General features: G+C 42.6%; 1 protein-coding gene across 1 annotated transcript in view; it reads left to right on the top strand.

Annotated features, from left to right (window-relative positions):
* The window catches only part of CORIN (corin, serine peptidase), a 136,755-nt gene extending 128,928 nt beyond the window's left edge, over positions 1–7,827 (top strand). The window contains 4 exon segments of the mRNA XM_035897699.1: positions 1,245–1,419; positions 5,069–5,340; positions 7,020–7,153; positions 7,645–7,827. Of these exon segments, the coding sequence (XP_035753592.1) occupies positions 1,245–1,419; positions 5,069–5,340; positions 7,020–7,153; positions 7,645–7,827 (764 nt within the window).
* The last annotated feature ends 2,211 nt before the right edge of the window (positions 7,828–10,038 follow it).

Genomic DNA, 10,038 nt, shown 5'->3' with positions numbered 1-10,038 from the left:
TTAGCAGGCTATCTGCCTGGGAGTTGAAGCTGTGATCTGCTTAGTTGCGAAGCTCAAGGGGACAGAAGAAACTGAAGTAGAAAGCTACAGAGCAAGTCTGTAGACACAGCAGATTCTGCATTTTCAAACCACTTAAACTTGCACAAAGTCTTCATCTTCAATGAAATCATGGTCTACAGACAAGGAGAGCTTTGCTGAAGAACACTTAAATTGTGAATTAACTTGACACAAGGAAAATTAATCACAAAGCCTGACCTAAATTTGGGAAACTAATCAAAACATTTACTACTCTTATCAGAAAAAAAATTGCTCATTAGGAGCCTGTCAAAGCCTGTTTGCTTCTGACATATGTTGCTTTAAGTACCCTTAAAGCCCCTTGCCCTCTGAAGTCAAGTGAACACAGTAAGAATTACAAGTCACAAATAACGATTGCGCCAGTTTATTTCTTCACCACTAAATTCCCACAGATATCCGCAATGGCAGCATATCCTCCCTGGGGAGGCTGATTGCAGAAACTGGTGGTGTTCTTTTGTACTCTAAATCAGAGTGAATGCAAACAGGATAAATAATGTCTGCCATTTTACAAATGCAGACTATAAATTGAAACAGAAGTGAAGGGCTAACTATTTCTGAAAAGTAACTCTCTGGCAGATGGGAATCTGGTGTCATTTCCAGTGGAATTGGCTTATAAAGCAGAATGGACAGAGTACTAGAATGTCTTCAAATCTTCAAATATTCTCCCTCGGTAATTGCCACAGGCAAAGTAAGCTTGGTGCCGTGTAGCTGAGTAAACAGTGTGACATTCACCTCACACCTGGCTTAAGAAAAGCTGTATTATTGCTGAGCAGGTTTTCCAGAAGCAGTTCTTATGGATAGTACAAAGTAGCCCAAACATGTTGCTAGCTGACAGAAAGACGAGGACACAAACCCAGGAAACCTTCCCAAGGGCAGCCTGGTGACTCCTGAGAGAAAGGAAGTCAGGATCCCAAACTTAGCTTGGGTAATAGTTCAGGCTGAGCTGGTTAAAATATCAGGAGAGCAAATCCTCTGGTATAAAGGAAGGATGAAAATGGCTCAGTGTGTTTGATATTGCTGTGAGGTTGTTGATGGCTTCATTGACAGTATTGTTCAGTGTAATTTCGTGACTGGTAATATCGTTCTGTGCCCAGCTTTCTCAAAGAACCTCTGGTATGTGCTGCCTCTGTGGTAACGATTAACCCCCACCTGCATCTGTTCCTCACTAGACTGTGGCCGTCGCCCAGCTGCTCGCATGAACAAGAGGATCCTTGGTGGCAGGACCAGTCGCCCAGGCCGATGGCCGTGGCAGTGCTCCCTGCAGAGTGAGCCAAGCGGACACATATGCGGCTGTGTTTTGATTGCGAAGAGATGGGTCTTGACGGTAGCACACTGCTTTGAAGGGTGAGAGGGCTCAGACAGTTTTACTGTTCATATAAACTGGCACATGTTAATTACCAAGTTCTCCCTCCTCTGCCAACCGCCCTGGGGGTAGGTGATGACCTTTGCAGAATGGTCAATCACAGAGGCCTGGTTTTAAGAGACTAAAAAAGAAAAAAAAAAAGCATCAGCTTAGGTTTTCATATGCTTTAGTGTTCATTGCTGGCGTCTCTACTGATGAAAGCTAAATGAAGATGCCCTGACTTTCAGCAGGAAAGAGGAAAAGGAAGACGACCAAAACACTAATCCTATAGCTCTCATACAACTGCCATGGATTAAAAAAAGTCATTCTGGGCACCAGTATAGAAATGACCCTGGAAAAATGCTGCGGCCATTAGTAAAAATAAAAACTGAGTTTACTCACAGCACAACTGATCTGTTGAAGTCACTGCCTTTTCTAATTCTAAACACTCCGTTCCTTTACTTAGGATTGCAATCATTAAAAAGTCAGTAGTAACCCCTGCTCGGTGCCTCTGAGTATCTGAGGCCCTGTGGTGGATGGACAGGCTGGAGCGCAGAGGAAGTTTACGTGTCTTAGGAATTGTCTTGGTCATTGTCAGCTTTTTGGTGCTAACCAACATTTCTTTTCAATGAACCTCCCTTTTGGAGGGAAGTTCATTACCTCATTTCTTTTGTCTTGTACCAAAGTTTTTTAATTTGGCTTCTAAAGATAATTGAAACGTGTTTTCTGCTGTAGTTAGGAAGTACTTTTGTGTCATGCAGTTGTCATCAGTGCTTAATCCTGCTTTAAACTGGTACTTGCTCATTGGAAATTATTTTAGACTACACAAAACACCTTTCTTTCTGTTCAACCCAGCAGAAATTCTGTGGTAAGCAAGTATCTCTTTAGTGATATTTCTTTATTACATTAATAATTCTCTTTTTCAGTAATAATTTAAATTTTGTCTTTTTATTTCTGAAACACTGAGTTCTTTGGTATTTGTTGGGGTTTTTTTCACCCCCTTCCACTCTCCCCTCCAACCTCCCTGGCTCATGATGAAATTTGTGGTAAGGGCAAAGTTTGTGGCAGGGGCAAAGTTTGTGGCTTTTGTGTCCGATCCAGAAGAAATCAGGCAGGCAACAGACAAGGTGTGAGGCTACCAATGGAAATGCTAGAGGAAATGACGTTGGAGAGGCCTCAGTTCTGATTATTGCATCATATCGAGCCCTAAGGATGTTCAAGAACTGATTCCATTCAGAGAGAAGAAAAGCAGTAACCAGAAACTTAAAAGAGTAACCTCAATAATCTTCATTCTAAACAGTGCTAAACCTGAATAATACAAACAAGTATATTGTATTTGTCAGATTTTTGATCTGCACAAGGCATTTCTCTCCTTTCCCCATCTGTTTTTAAATAAAGCTAAGCAGTATCTGGAATATTTCTTTACATTTGGAAGACCTTTTTCTGGTGATCTAAAACAAAGGGTGGGATTTAGAGGAAGATCCTTCAAATCCTTCAGCAATAGTGGACTGCTACTGAGATAGGTAAGAGATTTCTCTCATTTGTGAAAGATGAGCAAAGAAGCTGTCAAATTTATTAAGTAAAAATTCTCCCATTTTTGTTAAACACAGAAAGACTGCCATGGCCACTACATTTTGGAGTTGTTCCTCTACCCCTCATTTAGGGCTCTATAATATCTCTGTGAGCTCAGAGTCGTATGTGTAAAAGGTCTCTTTCACTTAAAGTACTAAGGTATTTTTAGTTTAGTAATTCATCGAGGAGTTATATGAACTTTTTTCTCTTCTTCCCCTGAATGGATTTGAGGGTGTGTTCCCAGCCACCTGAAATCTTTAAATTCTTCATTTGTATAGCCTGATACTGCAACAGCAAGATCATTCTCGATGCCACAAAGCTTTCTTGATGTAAAGTATTTAAAAATTTACCGAGCCAACAATTAAAACAGACTTTAAAGTGCTCTGGTGCCTTAGACAAAATGCTCCTTTTTGTGAAGAATTTCATGAAGTTCATGTGAAGTTTGGGATAAAAAACATGAGGACCATATAGCAATAATGCAGCAGAAAGTATTAACGCAAATAGTAATGAATACTTATAGAGGGCATAAATTAAACGCTATGTCCTTTGCTAGTTTTATTCGTATAGTCCTCAGAGTTTTGTCAGGATTGTTTTGAAATGCATTACACCAAAGCATCCAAGACATTGAGTTTTTGTTTCTTGACTGTAGGACAATACACCAGTCACTGGCTGTGACTGCTCATTGCTCTGAGCAACACTTTCTTACAATGTTCAGAAACACAATGGCATGTGAATATCCTTAGCACTTAATCTTGTAACTTCGTGGAAAAACTCGCAAACTGATCATGATGGTAAAATGATCATCATAGTCTGAAATAGCAGAACCTTTATGCAACTCTTAAGATAAAAATAGCCTTTATTTAGCAACCAAACCTTTTTACAATTTACAGAAATTACAGTCGAGTACTGTGAAAAAGCTGAAATTTTGCAGGCTTTGATTTACATTGCTTTGATTAAGCTTTGATCGTGACAAAAGTGCTTAGTTACATGGAACTGTCTTTCACTGGTTGTGAAAAATGCTGGCTTTTTGGAGGGTTTTTAGAACCACCGACTAATTAGGAACCCATGATTTATCCTGTGACCAGTTGCGATCAAGAGATTACACCCTCAAAGCCTTTCATTAAGTCTATGTTTTTCTCATGTCTCTCAACAGACACTAGTTTGGTCTTCCCACTTGCATCATACGCATCGCTTTTTTGTGATCGTGTATATTTACCAAAAAGTCTTAAGCAACTGTAAGAGTCAAAATAACCTTTGATCTTAGGCAGAGGAAGTACGCTTGGCACAGGCTGAATGCCCAATAAATAAGGGACTTTTCCCATTGCTATCCTAAAAGATTTAATTTTCATAACAGAATTTCTTCTTTTGAGACTCCTTTGGGACTTCAGCTGGACTTACTGCTGCCGGCAGCATGCTGCTGAACAGTATCATCACCCCAGAGAAATTCGTACACGCTCGCCCGCCACTGAGCCTGGGAGCATCTAAGGCTTGGGCAGGATCCAAGGGATGATTTTGAGAGCCCTTGGCATTTACTGGTAACAGATGACAGGACGAGGGGGAATGGTTTGAAGCTGCACCAGGGCAGGTTTAGGCTAGACATTAGGAAAAACTTCTTCACTGAAAGGGTTGTCAGGCTCTGGAATGGGCTGCCCAGGGAGGTGGTAGAGTCCTCATCCCTGGAGGTATTTAAAAGAAGGATAGATGAGGTGCTTAGGGACATGGTTTAGTGGTGGGATGGCAGGGTTAGGTTAAAGGTTGGACTCGATGATCTCAAAGGTCTTTTCCAACCAAAGTGATTCTATGATTCTACTACCGCAGCTAATAGGTGGTTACGTATCTTCTGAAGGTGTGAGCTTTAATTCCATTGGTAACAGGCAGGAAGGAAACGGAAAGCACTGTCCTTTGTTGCTCAGCTCTTAGCTGTAAGTAGTGACACTTAAGAATTTGGTTTTCCTTGTAGCATTTGTATGCGCAATGCTTTGCAATGTGCAAAAGATCAGGGTGAAAAAAAGTCTTGGTATTTTAGCTTAAAAGAATGCAGTTGATTGAAATTTCCCATTTTTTTTCTTTTTTACAAAGGAGAGAAAATGCAGCTGTTTGGAAAGTTGTCTGTGGGATTAGCAATCTTGATCACCCATCAGGCTTCATGCAGACCCGACTAGTGAAGACCATTATCCTCCATCCACGCTACAACAGAGCAGTGGTAGACTACGACATCAGCATTGTGGAACTAGATGATGCTATCAATGAGACAAGCTATGTAAGGCCTGTCTGCTTGCCCAGTAAGGACCAGTTGGTTCGGCCAGATACCTACTGCTACATCACAGGCTGGGGACACATGGGCAACAAAAGTGAGTATTTCTGGGACTCTTGGAAAAACTTGTTAACCTTGTACCAAGTTAATCAAATAAGTGATCCCGTTACAAAGCTTTATCCGTTTATACTATTACTGGACCTTATTAATTATTGGGGAACTGTAACTCCTGACTAGACTGTGACTAGAGCCTGGCTTTGTCAAATCATCAGCCTGAATTTATGCTCCTTAACCCTTGTTTAGACAAGTGGCTTGATTTTCAAAAATGTTGAGGATCTAGAAAAGCCTATCAGGAAAGTGACCTGAATTGGTTGTCATTTTCCTGGGTTAAGTTGTATTCAGAACTGTATTGAGAGGGTATCAGACCATCAGTGAGAGGGCAACATCTTTAGTTTGGTGAAAGCGGAAGGCCCTGAAAGCACAGGCGTACAGGCTAAATGAGCATCTTGAATCTGTGCTCCATGTCCCACTTTGGACTTGGGACATGATTTATTCCATCCAGGCATAATGACAAATGTTGGTTTTGTCTCTCTGAACAGAACATAGTGTGTTTTCTTGTTCTGTGGCCCCTGCAGCCCTTGGGTTGCATGACAAGAATGGTTGCGTTATGTAAATCTTTGTTTAGACAAAATGATTCTGCATGCAAATTCACATGCAAATTATCCTGGTCCCAGCCCCGTTAACGCTCTAGCCATTGTGTTTCTCCCTTTGCTATTATAGCAATTACTAGGGAAGGCTGTTGTTCTGTACACTGGAGAAGGAAATTTTACTTTCAGAATCACTTCAGGTGGGACTTCACCTCTAGTGGCCAGGTCAGATATGTGGCAGAAATTAAATTGCACACGCGAGGGACAGGCTGTTTACTCGCAGCTATACCCACCTAAAAATATTTTATGTAATAGTAGGAAGAAATAAAAACCTTCACAGAATGTTTTGCACCACTGGTAAGTGGGGAAAAAAGGTTCTTTGTTCTCCAGTGTGGTTTCAGTATTGCTTTTAAAGGTTTTTATGTTACGAGGCAACAAAAACCATCATGGCTACACAGCATTTATTACTTCATGCCCTAGGTTGAACAACTTGCCTTAGAATTTGAGCTCAGTCAGCTGTTTAGACTAGGAAGAAGTTCTTTATTGTCTCCGGAATGTGCAAAAATAACTCCAATAATCTTTGAATTCTGATTCCCTGATACACTAAGTCAGATCTACCCAAACATAACTCAAAATGGCTGTGACTATACCAAGCTTTACCATGAGAGACACCGAGAAACAGGGAGATCCTGCCATGGAACAACGAGTCAAACCTCTCCTCCACCTCCCTCACATGACTCTTTTCCAGCCAATATTGCTGCCACCTCAAAAGTCCTGCACTGTATCATGGAAAGGTGCTCTCCCTCCTCGGCCTGTCAGTGCGATGCACGATGAACAGCAAGCGTCACACCAGTCCCCAGGCGCTTGGGCCCCCTCCAGAATGCAGCACTGGCTCAGGAGCGTGGCAGTCACGAATCCTGTGACGTAGCAGCGCAAAAAGCCCAACTGCTTTCGCCTTAGCTTTGTGCTAAAGGGGAATTCTTCTCTCCTTATGTTTTTTATATATATAAAAATATATATATTTATAATCTAGCCTAACGGAAATATTTATGGTATCTCAAAGAGCCATCGTAGCTAAGTATTTGTGTGTTTGTGTGTGTGTAGTTTAATGCTTCATTCTGGTTTTCAGTGCCTTTCAAGCTTCAAGAAGGAGAGGTTCGCATCATTTCCTTAGAACAATGCCAGTCGTACTTTGACATGAAAACCATCACCAGCAGGATGCTGTGCGCTGGCTACGAGTCTGGCACTGTGGACTCTTGCATGGTAGGCTTCTCTCCAAGGAGAAACTCACAGCCACGCTTGCTTTTAGAAATCCAAGTACTATGTATGTTGTTTATTAGGTATAGCATACTTCATCTACTGTAGGAGTGTCACAGAACCACAGAATGGCAAGGGTTGTCAGCAGTTATTTACATATTTTAACCCAACTTTTATTATTGGTGTAATCAACTTCAGTTTATGATAACGAAATGCTGCTTGAAGACTCTAAGGTTGATCTGTATTAGTTAATGCTTAGACTGTTGTGGGTTTTTTTAAATTAGTATGAGCCTTTTGCAAGTAGTTTTTGTACAAATATAACGGAATAAATACTGGTCACGCTGCATCCTGCTACTTAGGTCGGCAGAGCAGCCAGTTTTCACAGCTGAGTTCCTTATTAAAGGAAAATTGCCATAGGAACAGAGACATAGCTTTAACCACCTGACTGCTGCCCACATGTAGCCCTTAGAGTGGTTTTTTTTTCTTCCATGTTGCAGGGTGACAGCGGAGGACCGCTTGTGTGTGAGCAACCTGCAGGGCGCTGGACTTTGTTTGGTTTAACATCTTGGGGCTCTGTCTGCTTTTCCAAGGTTTTGGGACCTGGAGTTTACAGTAATGTGTCACATTTTATTGAGTGGATTGAAAGACAAATATACATCCACACCTTTCTGCTAAACTAATTCCAGATGGCAAGAACTGTGCTGACAGACAAGAAGAGGAAAAAAGGAATCAGCACTTCAACACTGAAGATTTTGCAGTCCGGAAACTCTATGAAAAGGAGTTTCAAGCTCTGTCTCTTCTTCTTGTGGAGCTACGGAATATGCAGTGTATGTTAACGGTAAACCTTCTGCTGGTGAATATACTTTGGGGTAGAATTAATAATCCTTTATGACTTCTTTTAACTGTGTTGTGGTGCTATTCCAAACACAGCAAAAGGCTTAAAAGAATCGGCCACTTTCTGCCTTTCAGCTATTCAAACTAAGCAGTAGCACAGAGTAGGAAAACCTTTTTAGATAACCTATTTTAATACAATTCAATTAGTAGCACATGCATTTTCACTCACTTGTTGTCATGAGGAATGAACTCGGTGCCTTCAGGCGGCACTGACAGGACACATATTCGCGAGGGCAACGCCAGGCACGGCTGCGCCATGCGCTGGAGGGGTGGGAGAGATCGACGAGGTTCTACATCCGTGTGGCACAGGGCACATCAAAGCACCCCTGCAGGTGCGCTGCTGGTGGGCCCGAGCTAGCGCGGTCTGTCCTGCAGGGTGGCTAACTTGCACGGGCATAACACCCTACCATCCCGGCTCCACGGCGCCTGTTCCCAGGGCCAGTGTGGGGCTCTCTGCGGGGTGATGGAGGGACCAGTAGGCCAGCAGACCCCTACCTACCCCGTGAGGCATCCGAGACCAAAACAGAGTTGTTCAGACTCTTTGGACGCTTTCTACCGAGGGACCAGTAGGCCAGCAGACCCCTACCTACCACGTGTTGTTCAGACTCTTTGGACGCTTTCTACTGCTTAATTTTCTGAAGCTTCCAATGTCTTAAACGTGTCTGGGGAACACCCGTGTCCCGACAGCACCACACCGATTAGCACATTTGTCAAACCTATGCCCCATTGGCTTTTTTCCCCATTTTGTGTAGTGTGTTCAGCCTGTAAAGCGTGCATTGACTATCTCCAGCCCACTAAAAACAGAACGGGGTTGGCAATGCCACTGCAATTATTCCCCCTCTGCCCCCAGTATCAACTACTTTGAACATCTGGTGAGATATGGAAAATGCTGCAAAAGATGCAGCGTGAGCAGTATCCCGAATACTGGGAAACTGGGTATTTTTGGAGAGGTGTCTTCTCGTTATCTTGCATTGAAAGTTTCATTTTGCTTAGCAAGATTAAACAATCGGGAGGAAAAAAAAAGGCAGAAGGAAATCTGAATGATAGAAGACTTGGATTCCAGCTTCTGTTCAAATGAATATTGGAAACACATCCAGCAAAGTACAACAGTTTCATCTGCCCCGCTCAAGTGCTTGGCAGCCCGGCGGCAGAGTGCTCTCTGCAGTAGGTAAGAGGCAAAGCCTTGACTGCAAAGAGAGTCTGGCTGAAAAACATGACGAGGGAGCCTGGCATCTCTTTGTGGTGCTGGAGGGGAGGTCTGTCTTACCAACTGCTGTAGGTGATGTCCGGCGCAGCTCACGGCTTTTGGGAGGCCAGAGTAGGAGTCAGGAACCTGAGGATTACAGGATGAATTTCACCGGGGAGCGATGCATTTAAAATTTGCGTGTTTGCAGTGCTGTGCCTGGTCCGCTGCGAATCCAGCCAAAGGCATAGAATTACCCTCTCTGCTACCTCGGGCATGCCCCCATGACAACATGGCAGGGCCTTGTCAATACCACGACTGCCGTATGTGGAAACGTGCATTAAGAGAGCAAGGAATGCACATTTCAGGTACTATTAATAGTGTTACAAATAATCTATATAGATCTGACTATTGCTTTAGTGAAGGTTTACCTCTTATTTCCATATCTTCTCCTTTAACATGCCTAATGTTAGACATACTAGGCAGCACTCTAGACAGCATTATTAATAAATATTCAGTATTTATGTTACGGATTCTGAAACTCTAGTGAAGTGACTATTGTATCACTGCTTCATACTCAGAAAGAAAACCCTTCTAGGCTTCACTAGGTTTGGGTCTAAGCTTTTTTTTATATATTAAGGATTTTGGTTTTACTGTAACATATAAATGCTCTTCTTCCCCCCAGCTGTAAGTTGAGAGAAAGCAGACGTTTTTCCAGTGCAGGTAGATTACAGATGAAGCAGGTTTTCGATGCCCTTGCCTCACGGATATGGAAGCTGGAGCTCTCAGTCCCTCACTTCACCTTTCCTCTGGG

This window comes from Egretta garzetta, unplaced genomic scaffold (assembly GCF_000687185.1).
Source record: "Egretta garzetta isolate BGI_Z169 unplaced genomic scaffold, ASM68718v1 scaffold557, whole genome shotgun sequence".
Lineage (NCBI taxonomy): Eukaryota > Metazoa > Chordata > Aves > Pelecaniformes > Ardeidae > Egretta > Egretta garzetta.
Note: the sequence above shows the minus strand (reverse complement) of the source record. Positions and strands in the feature narration are given on the sequence as shown.